Raw genomic sequence first — 17,892 nt, forward strand, 5'->3', positions numbered from 1 at the left:
TAGCCTGCACCCTTTCCTGCCAGTGACAGCTCTCTGTACCCATCTGTGACACTACTCTCCTAGCTGTGAGCTACACTGCCCCCTGCCCTTCTCCTGTGTGTGCAGAACATCCCCCAGACTTTACTGTCATTGCCTCTTGCCCTGCCCCGGTGTGTGTAGCCTGCACCCTTTCCTGCCAGTGACAGCTCTCTGTACCCATCTGTGACACTACTCTCCTAGCTGTGAGCTACACTGCCCCCTGCCCTTCTCCTGTGTGTGCAGAACATCTCCCAGACTTTACTGTCATTGCCTCTTGCCCTGCCCCGGTGTGTAGACTGCACCCTTTCCTGCCTGTGACCCTGCCCAGCCTCAGTGCGAGGAGTTGCCTGGGATGGGAAGGTTGTGTCTGCTCATTCTATAGCATTGCCAGGTAAGAGACGTGTGTTATATGTGTACAGTATGTGGAGTGTATGCTCTGTGTGTGGACTGGCCATGTCAGGACTTCTTTTTTCTAGTTCTTGAAGGTACATCCTGGTAACTGGATGTTATTGTTGTGTAGAAACCCCTCTGTCATGTCTGCCTGACTCGGGTCTTGCATGTTTGAGCCTGTCAGACACTCTCAGCTCATTTCTGGAGAGAATGTTTCATGGAACACTTTCTACCAGAGGCAACGTTGGAGTATCGCTTCTTCTGCTTTGCCTCCATTGAGGTTTGCAGATTATTGGTGCGCTTTATATCAGAATATGGAGACTATCTGTAAAGTGATGACGTGATAATATGGTGGCAGAACTGGTGACATTCTTGGCCTAGAAATGGTCGTATTGGCAGAAAATCAATGATCAATGTTATGGCAAGCGATAGGTGTGATGTTCCTGAGGAAGGATACAGTCTTTACTCGGAGCTGAAGGACAGGTAGTAACGTCCATATCCACAACCTGCTGTGAAGGGATAGAATGACAGCGACCATTATTATAGGGGTAATCTATTCATCCCACAGTCATTGGCGAGATAATGGCGCGTCCGTGATTTGTAGCACGTTTGTGCTTTATCTTTATTGCGCAGCTGCTGTGAATCAGTATATTGGGAGAGCGGTCAGATGACATACAGGACCCTCCACAACACACTTCCTGTCCCCACAGACCCCACAAACAGGAAGTGGTGTGGGGGTTATACTGGGGGAGGGGGCCACACATGAATATCCTATAGTCTGCTTCTTGGTTATTCTTCCCAGTATGCCCACTGCACACAGCTCTAGATGGTCAGCTCTTTGGTTCTGGGAGTAATTAGTCAGATTTCTTGCTCTGTAAATATGAGCACTGCACAAAATTCTATAGAGAGGGATTCCGCGCTCCAGGATGTTTCTGGTTTCCTCTTCATTGACAGGAAGCCCCTCCTAACATGAGACTCTATTCCAAGGCCTGATGGAGCATGTGTCTGTAAGACAGGAAACAGGAAATGGTCCACCATGCTGTGCAGACACAAGAATAGCAGAGGCACTTCACCTGCATACAATGCTGGAGAACAAACTACGGATCTTCAACGTATAGCAAAGCTGGGGATGATTCAATGTTGAAAAATGTAAAGTCATGCATTTTGGTCGTACCAATGGTCTAGCACCATATAAAATAAACAGGATACAGATGTGGACAGCAAACTTGGAGAAGGACTTAGGAATACTCATCGACAACAAGTTAAATAATCGTATTCAATGCCAAGCCGCTGCAGCTAAAGTAAATAAAATTATGGGATGCATTAAACGGGAAATAAAAACTCGAGATGCAAGCATAATATTGCCCCTGTTTAACTCTCTAGTAAGGCCACATCTCAGATTTGGAATTCAGTTCTGGGCACCACATTACAGGAAAGATATTGCAGTTGTTGAGCAGGTGCAGAGATGAGCAACAAAATTGATACGTGGGATGGAAGGTCTCACTTACCAAGAAAGGTTAGATAAACTGGGTCTATTTAGTTTGGAGAAAAGATGCCTTAGAGGAGATCTAATTGACATGTGTAAATACATCAGATGACAATATTAAAGCTTGGCAGATGATATGTTTGTCCCTAGGGTTGTGCAAAGGACAAGAAGACATGATCTATGGATGGAGAAGTTTTAGCCACTTATTTAGGAAAGGGTTCTTTACAGTAAGAGTAATTAAAGTGAAGACAGTATTGCCACAGGAAGTAGTTATGGCAAATTTTATATGTGTTTAAAGGAATACTGTAGGGGGATCGGGGGCAAATAAGTTGAACTTACCCGGGCCTTCTAATGATCCCTCGCAGACCTCCTGTGCCCACGCAGCCACTCACTGATGCTCCGGTCCCGCCTCTGGTTCACTTCTGGAATTTCAGACTTTAAAGTCTGAAAACCAATGCGCCTGCATTGCCGTGTCCTCGTGCCTGCTGAGTGCTGACGTCACCAAAATGTACTGTGCAGGCACAGACCATACTGGGCCTGCGCAGTAGGCTCCTGGTGACATCAGCGTGAGCGAGGACACGGCAACCCAGGCACAGTAGGCTCCTGGTGACATCAGCGGGAGCGAGGACACGGCAACCCAGGCGCAGTGGTTTTCCAACTTTAAAGTCTGAAATTCCAGAAGTGAACCAGAGGCAGGACCGGAGCATCGGTGAATGGCTGTGCTGGCACAGGAGGTCTGCGGGGGACCATTAGAAGCCCCGGGTAAGTTCAACTCATTTTCCATAGACCCCCCTACAGTATTCCTTTAAGGGGACATAGATACTTTCCTTGCGTTAAAAGTCACCCATAGCTATAATTACTAGGTCATTCTCGAAGGTGTTTATTCAGGGTTTTATCTGATTGCTATGTGGAGTTGGGAAGGAATTTTCCTTCCCTGTTGGGGCTGAATGGACCAGGCCTTGTTTTCGTCTTCCTCTGGATCAGCAGGGATATGTGAGGGAGCAGGCTGGTGCTGTACCTTCCCGTGGATCAGCAGGGATATGTGAGGGAGCAGGCTGGTGTTGTACCTTCCTCTGGATCAGCAGGGATATGTGAGGGGGCAGGCTGGTGTTGTACCTTCCTCTGGATCAGCAGGGATATGTGAGGGTGCAGGCTGGTGTTGTGCCTTCCTCTGGATCAGCAGGGATATGTGAGGGTGCAGGCTGGTGTTGTGCCTTCCTCTGGATCAACAGGGATATGTGAGGGAGCAGGCTGGTGTTGTGCCTTCCTCTGGATCAGCAGGGATATGTGAGGGAGCAGTCTGGTGTTGTGCCTTCCTATGGATCAGCAGGGATATGTGAGGGTGCAGGTTGGTGTTGTGCCTTCCTCTGGATCAACAGGGATATGTGAGGGAGCAGGCTGGTGTTGTGCCTTCCTCTGGATCAGCAGGGATATGTGAGGGTGCAGGCTGGTGTTGTGCCTTCCTCTGGATCAGCAGGGATATGTGAAGGAGCAGGCTGGTGTTGTGCCTTCCTCTGGATCAGCAGTGATATGTGAGGGAGCAGGCTGGTGTTGTGCCTTCCTCTGGATCAGCAGGGATGTGTGAGGGTGGAGGCTGGTGTTGTGCCTTCCTCTGGATCAGCAGGGATATGTGAGGGAGCAGGCTGGTGTTGTGCCTTCCTCTGGATCAGCAGGTATATGTGAGGAAGCAGGCTGGTGTTGTATCTTCCTCTGGATCAGCAGGGATATGTGAGGGTGCAGGCTGGTGTTGTGCCTTCCTCTGGATCAGCAGGGATATGTGAGGGAGCAGGCTGGTGTTGTGCCTTCCTCTGGATCAGCAGGGATATGTAAGGGAGCAGGCTGGTGTTGTACCTTCCTCTGTATCAGCAGGGGTATGTAAGGGTGCAGGCTGGTGTTGTGCCTTCCTCTGGATCAGCAGGGATATGTGAGGGTGCAGGCTGGTGTAGTACCTTCCTCTGGATCAGCAGGGATATGTGAGGGGGTAGGCTGGTGTTGTACCTTCCTCTGGATCAGCAGGGGTATGTGAGGGAGCAGGCTGGTGTTATACCTTCCTCTGGATCAGCAGGGGTATGTGAGGGTGCAGGCTAGTATTGGGCCTTCCTCTGGATCAGCAGGGATATGTGAGGGAGCAGACTAGTGTTGTACCTTCCTTTGGATCAGCAGGGATAGGTGAGGGAGCAGGCTGGTGTTGTGCCTTCCTCTGGATCAGCAGGGATATGTGAGGGGGCAGGCTGGTGTTGTACCTTCCTCTGGATCAGCAGGGGTATGTGAGGGAGCAGGCTGGTGTTGTGCCTTTCTCTGGATCAGCAGGGATATGTGAGGGAGCAGGCTGGTGTTGTGCCTTCCTCTGGATCAGCAGGGATACGTGAGGGAGCAGGCTGGTGTTGTGCCTTCCTCTGGATCAGCAGGGATATGTGAGGGAGCAGGATGGTGTTGTGCCTTCCTCTGGATCAGCAGGGATACGTGAGGGAGCAGGCTGGTGTTGTGCCTTCCTCTGGATCAGCAGGGATACGTGAGGGAGCAGGCTGGTGTTGCACCTTCCTCTGGATCAGCAGGGATATGTGAGGGGGCAGGCTGGTGTTGTGCCTTCCTCTGTATCAGCAGTGATATGTGAGGGTGCGGGGTGGTGTTGTACCTTCCTCTGGATCAGCAGGGATATGTGAGGGAGCAGGCTGGTGTTGTGCCTTCCCGTGGATCAGCAGGGATATGTGAGGGAGCAGGCTGGTGTTGTGCCTTCCTCTGGATCAGCAGGGATATGTGAGGGAGCAGGCTGGTGTTGTGCCTTCCTCTGGATCAACAGGGATATGTGAGGGTGCAGGCTGGTGTTGTGCCTTCCTCTGGATCAGCAGGGATATGTGAGGGTGCAGGCTGGTGTTGTACCTTCCTCTGGATCAGCAGGGATATGTCAGGTTGCAGGCTGGTGTTGTGGCTTACTCTGGATCAGCAGGGATATGTGAGGAGGCAGGCTGGTGTTGTGCCTTCCTCTGGATCAGCAGGGATACGTGAGGGTGGAGGCTGGTGTTGTACCTTCCTCTGGATCAGCAGGGATATGTGAGGGTGCAGGCTGGTGTTGTGCTTTCCTCTGAATCAGCAGGGATATGTGAGGGTGCAGGCTGGTGTTGTGCCTTCCTCTGGATCAGCAGGGATATGTGAGGATACAGGCTGGTGTTGCACCTTCCTCTGAATCAGCAGGGATATGTGAGGGTGCGGGCTGGTGTTGTGCCTTCCTCTGGATCAGCAGGGATATGTGAGGGAGCAGGCTGGTGTTGTGCCTTCCTCTGGATCAGCAGTGATATGTGAGTGTGGAGGCTGGTGTTGTATCTTCCTCTGGATCAGCAGGGATATGTGAGGATGCAGGCTGGTGTTGCACCTTCCTCTGGATCAGCAGGGATATGTGAGGGGGCAGGCTGGTGTTGTGCCTTCCTCTGGATCAGCAGTGATATGTGAGTGTGGAGGCTGGTGTTGTATCTTCCTCTGGATCAGCAGGGATATGTGAGTGTGGAGGCTGGTGTTGTATCTTCCTCTGGATCAGCAGGGATATGTGAGGATGCAGGCTGGTGTTGCACCTTCCTCTGGATCAGCAGGGATATGTGAGGGGGCAGGCTGGTGTTGTGCCTTCCTCTGGATCAGCAGGGATATGTGAGGGTGCAGGCTGGTGTTGTACCTTCCTCTGGATCAGCAGGGATATGTGAGGGTGCAGGCTGGTGTACCTTCCTCTGGATCAGCAGGGATATGTGAGGGTGCAGGCTGGTGTTGTGCCTTCCTCTGGATCAGCAGGGATATGTGAGGGTGCAGGCTGGTGTTGTGCCTTCCTCTGGATCAGCAGGGATATGTGAGGGTGCAGGCTGGTGTTGTGCCTTCCTCTGTATCAGCAGGGATATGTGAGGGTGCAGGCTGGTGTTGTACCTTCCTCTGGATCAGCAGGGATATGTGAGGGAGCAGGCTGGTGTTGTGCCTTCCTCTGGATCAGCAGGGATATGTGAGGGAGCAGGCTGGTGTTGTGCCTTCCCGTGGATCAGCAGGGATATGTGAGGGAGCAGGCTAGTGTTGTGCCTTCCTCTGGATCAGCAGGGATATGTGAGGGAGCAGGCTGGTGTTGTGCCTTCCTCTGGATCAGCAGGGATATGTGAGGGTGCAGGCTGGTGTTGTACCTGCCTCTGGATCAGCAGGGATATGTCAGGTTGCAGGCTGGTGTTGAGCCTTACTCTGGATCAGCAGGGATATGTGAGGGGGCAGGCTGGTGTTGTACCTTCCTCTGGATCTGCAGGGATATGTAAGAGTGCAGGCTGGTGTTGTACCTTCCTCTGGATCAGCAGGGATATGTAAGGGTGCAGGCTGGTGTTGTGCCTTCCTCTGGATCAGCAGGGATATGTAAGGGTGCAGGCTGGTATTGTGCCTTCCTCTGGATCAGCAGGGATATGTGAGGGTGCAGGCTGGTGTTGTGCCTTCCTCCTGGATCAGCAGGGATATGTGAGGGTGCAGGCTGGTGTTGTGCCTTCCTCTGAATCAGCAGGGATATGTGAGGGTGCAGGCTGGTGTTGTGCCTTCCTCTGAATCAGCAGGGATATGTGAGGGTGCGTTCTGGTGTTGTGCCTTCCTCTGGATCAGCAGGGATATGTGAGGGAGCAGGCTGGTGTTGTGCCTTCCTCTGGATCAGCAGGGATATGTGAGGGTGCAGGCTGGTGTTGTGCCTTCCTCTGGATCAGCAGGGATATGTAAGGGTGCAGGCTGGTATTTTGCCTTCCTCTGGATCAGCAGGGCTATGTGAGGGAGCAGGCTGGTGTTGTGCCTTCCTCTGGATCAGCAGGGATATGTGAGGGTGCAGGCTGGTGTTGTACTTTCCTCTGGATCAGCAGGGATATGTGAGGGTGCAGGCTGGTGTTGTGCCTTCCTCTGGATCAGCAGGGATATGTGAGGGTGCAGGCTGGTGTTGTGCCCTCCTCTGGATCAGCAGGGATATGTGAGGGTGCAGGCTGGTGTTGTGCCTTCCTCTGGATCAGCAGGGATATGTGAGGGTGCAGGCTGGTGTTGTGCCTTCCTCTGGATCAGCAGGGATATGTGAGAGTGCAGGCTGGTGTTGTACTTTATTTTCTGGTTGAGCTTGATATACGCATGTCTTTTTTTAACCCCAATTAGCTATGTAGCTATAGATTGATGAGGTGTATGGTGTGTCGAAGGAGGAGTACATGAGGCCAGTAGGAACCTTGGCATACAGCATAACTGTAAATGAGGTGAGAAGATGATAGCATGAATGAGACTTATCTAGTGCAGAAAGGCTGTGTGGAGCACTTCTGTTTGGCTGCTGGTTTCTGGGTGTCTCTTGTGTGTGACTCATGTCATGTCCAGTTCTTCCAGTTTTTTCACTCCTATAATTACAGTTTATCTCCTGAATCTAAATGCTGTAGCACACATTGATCAACCTTTGTATATCGCATCTGCTGTTTTGGGTAAATGATCTTTCAGTGGTTATTAGGTCACTGAACCATAACCCTAACCAAATATTTAACTCATTTGTATTTCGGGTAAGTGGACACCAACAGATTTGTGTCCGTTCTGCATTCTCCATCTAATAGATAAGGTCCGGTATCTGCAGAAGCACAGCTCACTGGTCACTTAGTTTTCTGGTAGTACTCAGAGAAATGATAAACTTCCCTATACTAGAAAGAAGTACCCTAACTTCAGAGTTTACACTGAAATTTTGCATAGCACATTCAGACTTCACACATATACATATGACAGCTTTTCCTGCACGAACAAAGCACAAGAATTCTGACAGATTAACTTGACATGGGACCCTAGGCAAGATGCCAAATTTGAGCTCCACTGTTGGTTATCTAGCTTCTTTGGTAAGGTAAGATCAGGGGGGGGGGGGGGTAGTCAATAAATAGTGCCAGCTACGCCCTAGGCACCTGCCTAAACTGCCTTGTGGATGATCCGGCTCTGTGAGTACTGACGCTGCTGACTGATGTTAGGTAAATGTTCACCTGTCTGGTAGTTATGAAGGCATTGTTCTTGGCTGCCATCCGTAAGACCCCCAGTCTGGTATCAGGTGAGTGTGGACTCCGGCTGACAATGTCATAGCAGTACATTTCTCATATGGGGCGGGGAGGACTTGTCAGGTCATATTACCTGATCGTTCCCGTCCTGATGAATGTGAAGTATGTAAGATATTCATGTAGGGCTATTATTGCTTCCAGAACAGGACAACACTGGAGAAACATTCTCTCTGCTTGCTTCATATTTTGTCATTTGTTTGCAGGGCAGTAGATGGTGGACATGCAGAGCCCGCTGGAAAAGGACTATGTACTGGTTGAACATGGATTTGAATATGCATCTAAAGATGGGACAGTTATTTCCATAAAGCCTCATGAGCGCTATATTCTTCTGAAGAAGACCAATGAGCACTGGTGGCAAGTGTGCCGGGACTGCAGGTCCAAACCTTTCTACATTCCAGCCAAATATGTTCGAGTTCTATCTTCCCTTTCTCAAAATCCTCCAGCTATATTTCTGCCTGGCTCCGGGGGGCTGCCGGACCCTGTTCCGAGCACAGAGTATAGTTACAAATTTTTGCCGGCGGACTTGACAAGCAGAGTAAGTGCTGATACCCCACAACAGCACGGTGTAGAGAAGAGAAATGTAGCTGCCAATTCCCTGCCCTCTGCCAGCCTCCTGAACTTGAGCACAGGACGAGGGGGGACATCACTGTCTCTCTGTGACATATCTGTGATAAGCGACACACAAATTAATCCAGAAAAGAAGGATGGTGGACGCACACTTGGCCCACTTAGGACGTTCCACAATTCCAAAAAGATCTTGGATCCCCACAAGCGTATAAGTTTCATGTGTCCCCCTGAGTTTCAGCCCAGCATAAGACCTTCCCAGTCAATGAACGATTTACAGACGATCCAGGCTTGGCCATCTGTGGGCAATCACTGGCGCTCGGACATCGGACATAGCATGGAGCATCTTTCCTTCCAGGAGAGTTGTACTGCTAAAGCTGTGGGGCCTTCACCTGCGGAGAAGGTATGTTGTGTACTTACCTGGAATGCATAAGTAATAATCTGTTTGTTTTCCACAATACATTTTTGTTATCAGGGAGTACCAAAGCATGAAATCCTAAATGTCACCGTACCAACACACATTCCCAACTGTTCAACATATACAAGTATGTAGCCTATCTCATTTTACGGACAACCATCTCCAATTTTCTTGGCCCATACAACTGGCTGGACAAGGGACTTCTCTACTGAAAACTAGCAACTGGTGTCAGTGTCTCCAAGACTTACCACCAGCGACAACATGATATCTGTTTCTATAGGGACATCCTGTCTATGAATATACATGCACTGTTAGACCTCAATAAGTTACTTATCTACTTAACCTAAGTTAGGTAGGAACAGAGAAGTATCTTGAACAAAACTAGAACCTGAAGAACTGTTTCCTGCTGTCTAGTAATTGATAGGGTAACTATTTATGGCCTTATTTTGAAGTGACTAAGATTGTGTTTCACCATTGAATGTAATAAAAGGATCTTTGGATTTCCAGTTTGCGGTGTTGTGTAGCAATCAATATATGACAAATACTGGGCAATGTGGGTTGTCAATCTTCTTGAGCAATTAAAAGTAAAGCTAATTGTGGGGTAATTGTGAAAGAGGGTTCATAATATGTCTGGATTATAAATTCAACCCCTAGACATAGTTAGTGTTCCTACTAAGGGGCAAAGCATGTGCACCTCAGTCCCTGAATTTTTGTCACGTTCCCAACATGCTGAAGAAGTGTTTTTAGTGTAAGATGCTGCTGTCCTCAGGGTAATAAACCACCTGCAGAGGGACTTCTGGAATTCTTCCCAGTGGGAACTGCACTTGGAGCACCTCGATAGGAGTCTGTTAGCCAAGAGTATTTGTTTCAGAGAAATTGGGCAATTAAGATCATAACCCCAAGTATGTCGGTATTTGGGCAGTGGGGAGTTTTTGTCAATATGAGATTGTTGTACCATAAAGAGCAATATCACCCGGAAATAGTGACATAGTGACAATGTAACTGCTAATTCTGGGAAAGAGTTAGGAGTGAAAAATGGGAAAAGTCATATGGAAATGTTACATGAAGAATGTGCCTGAATATTTGTTTTGTTTTGTTTAACAAGGAAAACAAAAAAAACAAAAGCATATCATATTATTATTATGTGTTTATATAGCACTGACATCTTCTGCAGCACTTTACAGAGTACATAGTCATGTCACTGACTGTCCTCAGAGGAGCTTACTCTCTAATCCTACCATAGTCATAGTCTACTGCCCTACCATATTATGTATTTATATAGCACTGACATCTTCTGCAGCACTGTACAGAGTGCATAGTCATGTCACTGACTGTCCTCAGAGGAGCTCACACTCTAATCCTACCATAGTCATAGTCTAATGTCCTTCCATATTATTATTATGTATTTATATAGCACTGACATCTTCTGCAGCACATTACAGAGTACATAGTCATGTAACTGACTGTCCTCAGAGGAGCTCACAATCTAATCCTACCATAGTCATAGTCTAATGTCCTTCCATATTATTATTATGTATTTATATAGCACTGACATCTTCTGCAGCACATTACAGAGTACATAGTCATGTAACTGACTGTCCTCAGAGGAGCTCACAATCTAATCCTACCATAGTCATAGTCTAATGTCCTTCCATATTATTATTATGTATTTATATAGCACTGACATCTTCTGCAGCACATTACAGAGTACATAGTCATGTAACTGACTGTCCTCAGAGGAGCTCACACTCTAATCCTACCACAGTCATAGTCTAATGTCCTTCCATATTATTATGTATTTATATAGCACTGACATCTTCTGCAGCACATTACAGAGTACATAGTCATGTCACTGACTGTCCTCAGAGGAGCTCACAATCTAATCTGTAAAGTGGCTGGATAGTGTACAGTATTGGCTCTCTAGTGGTCCTGTGCTCATAATAATCACTTCTATAGATATGTTGAATAGTAGTGATCCTTAACAAACTGCTCCCCGTCCCCTTCTTGCACCTCAGACACTGTAGTTGCCATTGGCAGGTTTTGGTGTGCAGTATCAGTTGTTATGTATAGAGTGCTGGGGGGGCCCCATTGTAAAACTTGCATCATGGCCCACAGCTCCTTAGCTACACCACTGACCTAGTCCTAGACTGTTTATTATATTTGTGGGATAAAGTATTGTTATATCTTTGTAGCCACTGGGTGGTGCTGTTTTCTCAGAGAAAGCTTTTGTATATTCTGAGTTGTTGATTGACCCACTCCTCACATTATCAGCAGTACAGATCATCATGTATGTGCGATTGTCTTCTGTGAGAATAGCCATGATTGATTGGTGCTGTGCAGATGCACCGTGGATTGTATGCTGATTATTATCGTGTGACTATCTCAGGCAGACAGCGGGTGTAGGCAGATCACTCCTCATACTTGCTGAATGCTGTAGAATGAGGAGATCTTTTGTACAGGAGGCTGTTACAGTGGTTTGCAAAAGTATTCGGCCCCCTTGAAGTTTTCCACATTTTGTCATATTACTGCCACAAACACGAATCAATTTTATTGGAATTCCATGTGAAAGACCAATACAAAGTGGTGTACATGTGAGAAGTGGAACGAAAATCATACATGATTCCAAACATTTAAAAAAAAAATATGCAAAGTGAGGTGTGCGTAATTATTCAGCCCCCTGAGTCAATACTTTGTAGAACCGCCTTTTGCTACAATTACAGCTGCCAGTCTTTTAGGGTATGTCTCTACCAGCTTTGCACATCTAGAGACTGAAATCCTTGCCCATTCTTCTTTGCAAAACAGCTCCAGCTCAGTCAGATTAGATGGACAGAATTTGTGAACAGCAGTTTTCAGATCTTGCCACAGATTCTCGATTGGATTTAGATCTGGACTTTGACTGAGCCATTCTAATACATGGATATGTTTTGTTTCAAACAATTCCATTGTTGCCCTGGCTTTATGTTCAGGGTCGTGTCTTGCTGGAAGGTGAACCTCCGCCCCAGTCTCAAGTCTTTTGCAGACTCCAAGAGGTTTTCTTCCAAGATTGCCCTGTATTTGGCTCCATCCATCTTCCCATCAACTCTGACAAGCTTCCCAGTCCCTGCTGAAGGGACGCACCCCCCCCCCCCCCCCCCCCCGAGCATGATGCTGCCACCACCATATTTGACAGTGGGGATGGTATGTTCAGAGTGATGTGCAGTGTTAGTGTTCTGCCACACACAGTGTTTTGCATTTTGGCCAAAAAGTTAAATTTTGATCATCTGACCAGAGCACCTTCTTCCACATGGTTGCTGCATCCCCAACATGGCTTGTGGCAAACTGCAAACGGGACTTTTCTGTTAACAATGCCTTTCTTCTTGCCACTCTTCCAAAAAGGCCAACTTTGTACAGTGCATGACTAATAGTTGTCCTATGGACACAGGGGCGTAGCAATAGGGGGTGCAGAGGTAGCGACCGCATCGGGGCCCTTGGGCCAGAGGGGCCCCGAAGGGCCCTCCCTCAACTACAGTATTAGCTCTCTATTGGGCCTGTGCTCATAATAATCACTTCTATAGATACTTTGAATAGTGTTAATCATTAACAAGCTGTTCCCCATCCCCTTCTTGCACCTCTGACACTGTAGTTGCCATTGGCAGGTTTTGGTGCGCCGTATCAATTGTTATGTATAGAGTGCTTGGGGGCCCCAATGTAAAACTTGCATCGGGGCCCACAGCTCCTTAGCTACGCCACTGTATGGACAGATTCCCCCACCTGAGCTGTAGATCTCTGCACCTCGTCCTGAGTCACCATGGGCCTCTTGACTGCATTTCTGATCATCGCTCTCCTTGTTTGGCCTGTGAGTTTAGGTGGCCGGCCTTGTCTTGGTAGGTTTACAGTTGTGCCATACTCCTTCCATTTCTGAATGATCCCTTGAACAGTGCTCCGTGGGATGTTCAAGGCTTTGGAAATCTTTTTGTAGCCTAAGCCTGCTTTAAATTTCTCAATAACTTTATCCCTGACCTGTCGGGTGTGTTCTTTGGACTTCACATTGTTGTTGCCCCAATATTCTCTTAGACAACCTCTGAAGCCGTCACAGAGCAGCTGTATTTGTACTGACATTAGATTACACACAGGTGCACTCTGTTTAGTCATTAGCACTCATCAGGCAATGTCTATGGGCAACTGACTGCACTCAGACCAACGGGGGCTGAATAATTACGCACACCCCACTCTGCAGTTATTTATTTTTTTAAATGTTTGGAATCATGTATGATTTTCGTTCCCCTTCTCACGTGTACACCACTTTGTATTGGTCTTTCACGTGGAATTCCAATAACATTGATTCATGTTTGTGACAGTAATGTGGAAAACTTCAAGGGGGCCGAATACTTTTGCAAACCACTGTAGATGGCCTTAAAGGAAACATCAGGCAAAAAATGTAAAATAGTCTTTACTCACCTAAGGCTTTCTCCAGCCCCTTGCAGCCGACTGTCCCACGCTGACCGCTCCACTCTCCGCCGCAGTCCCGGGCTCCCCGCACGGTGCAGAGGCCGACCCCGAGGTCGTCTTTACTGCGGCTGCGTGAATCGCCGCTGTCAATCATGGCCATGTGGTCCACGGCGTACTGCGCAGTGCGCCACATATGCAAATTATATGCTAATATTATGCAAATATTGATTTTTTTTTTCCATATCTCCATTTATATATACAGCTCTCTCATAGCCTCTGTATGGTGCAGAGTCCTGTACCTTTATGTAGCTATATACAGCTTTCTGTATGGTGTGGGCTCTCTGCCATACTAATTGCACAGATTTTTTCTCTTGTGTGGCAATCAGTGCTTTCTTCACTTCCCCCTCTGCCACTGTATATTGCGAGAGGACCCTCCCATCCTCATGTGTTGCAACTGCGGTACTCCTTCAGCCCTCTACAAACTGACTCCATAGTCCTGGAAATAATCAAGCCAGATGCCCAGCTGGTGTAGCAGGAATATGGTAGTACATTCATGGCTATTTCTAACCTCCCTGGCGGTATGACTTTTTCCAGAGTTTAGTGTCTAAAAGCAGTGCAAATGTTTCACGAGCTTTTAGACCCTAGAAGCAGAAATATAATCATACTGCTCGATAGCTCTGCGGCAGCCCAGCACATTGCTCACCTAGAGTAGAGCGCCACCCGGTGGATGGAGGGAGAATGGCTGCCGGCATCTGGATCCAGGTGGGGGGGAAGAGAGATGTGTGCAGGCTCTGCACATACCTCCCGGCGGCTACCACAAGTCAGGGTCAGGGTAACTGCTCTGAGCTGCAGATTTCTGCCCCGAGCCTGACTTGGGGTTACCGCTAAGGAGGTTAATAATAAAAGTAATAGCAGTGATATCAGCCAGCCCATTGGGCTAAGAGTGATCTGTATTGGTGATCTGTATTGGTCTATGGAGAAGCACATGGAAGCTGCATAATTCTCCTCCATGCGCTGTCTGTAGAATCTCCTCCATGCGCTGTCTGTAGGAATCTCCTCCATGCGCTGTCTGTAGGAATCTTCTCCATGCGCTGTCTGTAGGAATCTCCTCCATGATCTGTCTGTAGGAATCTCCCCCATGCCTTGTCTGTAGGAATCTCCTCCATGCCCTGTCTGTAGGAATCTCCTCCATGCGCTGTCTGTAGAATCTCTTCCATGCGCTGTCTGTAGGAATCTCCTCAATGCGCTGTCTGTAGGAATCTCCTCCATGCTCTGTCTGTAGGAATCTCCTCCATGCCCTGTCTGTAGGAATCTCCTCCATGCACTGTCTGTAGGAATCTCCTCCATGCGCTGTCTGTAGGAATCTCCTCCATGCGCTGTCTGTAGAATCTCTTCCATGCGCTGTCTGTAGGAATCTCCTCAATGCGCTGTCTGTAGGAATCTCCTCCATGCTCTGTCTGTAGGAATCTCCTCCATGCCCTGTCTGTAGGAATCTCCTCCATGCACTGTCTGTAGGAATCTCCTCCATGCGCTGTCTGTAGGAATCTCCTCCATGCTCTGTCTGTAAGAATCTCCTCCATGCCCTGTCTGTAAGAATATCCTCCATGCCCTGTCTGTAGGAATCTCCTCCATGCGCTGTCTGTAGGAATCTCCTCCATGTCCTGTCTGTAGGAATCTCCTCCATGCGCTGTCTGTAGGAATCTCCTCCATGCGCTGTCTGTAGGAATCTCCTCCATGCCCTGTATATAGGAATCTCCTCCATGCCCTGTATATAGGAATCTCCTCCATGCTCTGTCTGTAGGAATCTCCTCCATGCCCTGTCTGTAGGAATCTCCTCCATGCCCTGTCTGTAGGAATCTCCTCCATGCCCTGTCTGTAGGAATCTCCTCCATGCTCTGTCTGTAGGAATCTCCTCCATGCGCTGTCTGTAGGAATCTCCTCCATGCGCTGTCTGTAGGAATCTCCTCCATGCGCTGTCTGTAGGAATCTCCTCCATGCGCTGTCTGTAGGAATCTCCTCCATGCGCTGTCTGTAGGAATCTCCTTCATGCGCTGTCTGTAGGAATCTCCTCCATGCGCTGTCTGTAGGAATCTCCTCCATGCGCTGTCTGTAGGAATCTCCTCCATGCGCTGTCTGTAGGAATCTCCTCCATGCGCTGTCTGTAGGAATCTCCTCCATGCGCTGTCTGTAGAAATCTCCTCCATGCGCTGTCTGTAGGAATCTCCTCCTCTCTGTCTGTAAGAATCTCCTCCATGCCCTGTCTGTAAGAATCTCCTCCATGCCCTGTCTGTAGGAATCTCCTCCATGCGCTGTCTGTAGGAATCTCCTCCATGCTCTGTCTGTAGGAATCTCCTCCATGCTCTGTCTGTAGGAATCTCCTCCATGCGCTATCTGTAGGAATCTCCTCCATGCGCTGTCTGTAGGAATCTCCTCCATGCGCTGTCTGTAGGAATCTCCTCCATGCGCTGTCTGCAGGAATCTCCTCCATGCGCTGTCTGTAGGAATCTCCTCCATTCTCTGTCTGTAAGAATCTCCTCCATGCCCTGTCTGTAAGAATCTCCTCCATACCCTGTCTGTAGGAATCTCCTCCATGCGCTGTCTGTAGGAATCTCCTCCATGCTCTGTCTGTAGGAATCTCCTCCATGCTCTGTCTGTAGGAATCTCCTCCATGCGCTGTCTGTAGGAATCTCCTCCATGCTTTGTCTGTAGGAATCTCCTCCATGCCCTGTCTGTAGGAATCTCCTCCATGCGCTGTCTGTAGGAATCTCCTCCATTCCCTGTCTGTAAGAATCTCCTCCATGCCCTGTCTGTAGGAATCTCCTCCATGCTCTGTCTGTAGGAATCTCCTCCATGCCCTGTCTGTAGGAATCTCCTCCATGCCCTGTCTGTAGGAATCTCCTCCATGCCCTGTCTGTAGGAATCTCCTCCATGCCCTGTCTGTAGGAATCTCCTCCATGCCCTGTCTGTAGGAATCTCCTCCATGCGCTGTCTGTAGGAATCTCCTCCATGCCCTGTCTGTAGGAATCTCCTCCATGCTCTGTAGGAATCTTCTCCATGCGCTGTCTATAGGAATCTCCTCCATGCCCTGTCTGTAGGAATCTCCTCCATGCTCTGTCTGTCGGAATCTCCTCCATGATCTGTCTGTAGGAATCTCCTCCATGCTCTGTCTGTAAGAAAGGAGTGGAGAATAAAAAGTTTCATAAATTGCAACACAGAGTGGGTAATCTACAGATTGGAGTGCCCTTGCCACAAAATTTACGTTGGCCTGACCACCAGAAAATTGAAAACCCGGGTAATGGAACATGTATCCAATGTATGTAGTGGACTGCAGAAAAATGGGGAATATAAGAGTGCAGTGGCAGCCTTGAACATAATGGTGACCCAAGTGGCCTTAACCACTTGCCGACCAGGGGAATTTTCACTGATCGGTGCTGCGTGGGCTCTGCAGCCCGCAGCACCGATCAGCAGTGCAGCAGGGCGATCAGACTACCCCCCTTTTTTCCCCACTAGGGGGATGTCCTGCTGGGGGGGTCTGATCGCCGCCGGCCATTAGTGGGTAGCGGGGGGGGCTCCTCAAAGCCCCCCTCCGCAGCGTTTTGTGCGCTCCCTTCCTCCCCTTACCTCCCTCTCCCTTCCTGGGATGCGCAGGACGGATATCCGTCCTGCGCATTGTGGGATAGGCTTCAGCCTATCATATGCCGGCGATCCCCGGCCAATCAGAGGCTGGGGATCGCCGATCTGACTTACGGCGCTGCTGCGCAGCAGCGCCGTATGATGTAAACAGCGGGGGTTTCTTCCCCGCCTGTTTACATTTTGCCGGCGAGCCGCTATCTGCGGTTCTCCGGCTGTTCACGGAGACACCCTCCGTGAACTGACATGGAAAGGCCGCTCGATCGAGCGGCCGTTTCCATGGTAACCCGCAGACGACCAGTTTACGCCAATCGGCGTTAGCTGGTCGTCAAGAGGTTAAAGCAATAGGAATTGCCCAAGTACCAGTGGATAGGAAAGGGGGAGATAGGCTCAGGAGGCTGAAGCAACTGGAAAGTAGGTGGAAATATCTACTAGGTGCCTTAAACCCGGAGGGTATGAACAGTGAACTGGACTTTGCACCCTTCCTACCACAATGATTAATATATAATTAAGAGACTTTCCCTATATATTTGCATACAAGCAAAAGGAAGAGTGATGTGTTTGGAAAGTGTGAAGCAAAAACATGCATAGTTATGTCAGTTTATGTTTGCATGATCAGCGCGCAGACGTGCACATAAATGTAGAAAGTGGTCTGAGTAGCTGCATGTTTATAAGTATCCCTGCTGTGACAGTGCTAGCAACTCGCAAGAGAAATGTAATATAAAGTGCTGGACTTGCGTGCATAGATTGCAATTGTTGCCATGGGAACGGTTTTGGCAGGAAGGAAGTAGATAGGAGGTAACTCCCTGCCCCGCAGACCCAATAGAAATAAAGGTGGCAGTTCAGCCGATCACCAGCCGCGCACATCCTGACGAAGCTCGCAAGTGGGCGGGCGAAACGCG

General features: G+C 48.8%; 1 protein-coding gene across 3 annotated transcripts in view; it reads left to right on the forward strand.

Annotated features, from left to right (window-relative positions):
* Window positions 1–330: 330 nt before the first annotated feature.
* Window positions 331–17,892, forward strand: part of ARHGAP27 (Rho GTPase activating protein 27) — a 185,526-nt gene continuing 167,964 nt past the window's right edge. For all 3 annotated transcript variants that reach the window (XM_068261980.1, XM_068261981.1, XM_068261982.1), the window contains exons 1-2: window positions 331–409; window positions 8,154–8,917. In XM_068261980.1, coding sequence (XP_068118081.1) covers window positions 8,162–8,917 — 756 coding nt within the window. In that variant the 5' untranslated portion in view covers window positions 331–409; window positions 8,154–8,161. The remainder of the gene's footprint in view (window positions 410–8,153; window positions 8,918–17,892) is intronic.

This window comes from Hyperolius riggenbachi, chromosome 12 (assembly GCF_040937935.1).
Source record: "Hyperolius riggenbachi isolate aHypRig1 chromosome 12, aHypRig1.pri, whole genome shotgun sequence".
In the NCBI taxonomy this organism is placed as follows: domain Eukaryota; kingdom Metazoa; phylum Chordata; class Amphibia; order Anura; family Hyperoliidae; genus Hyperolius; species Hyperolius riggenbachi.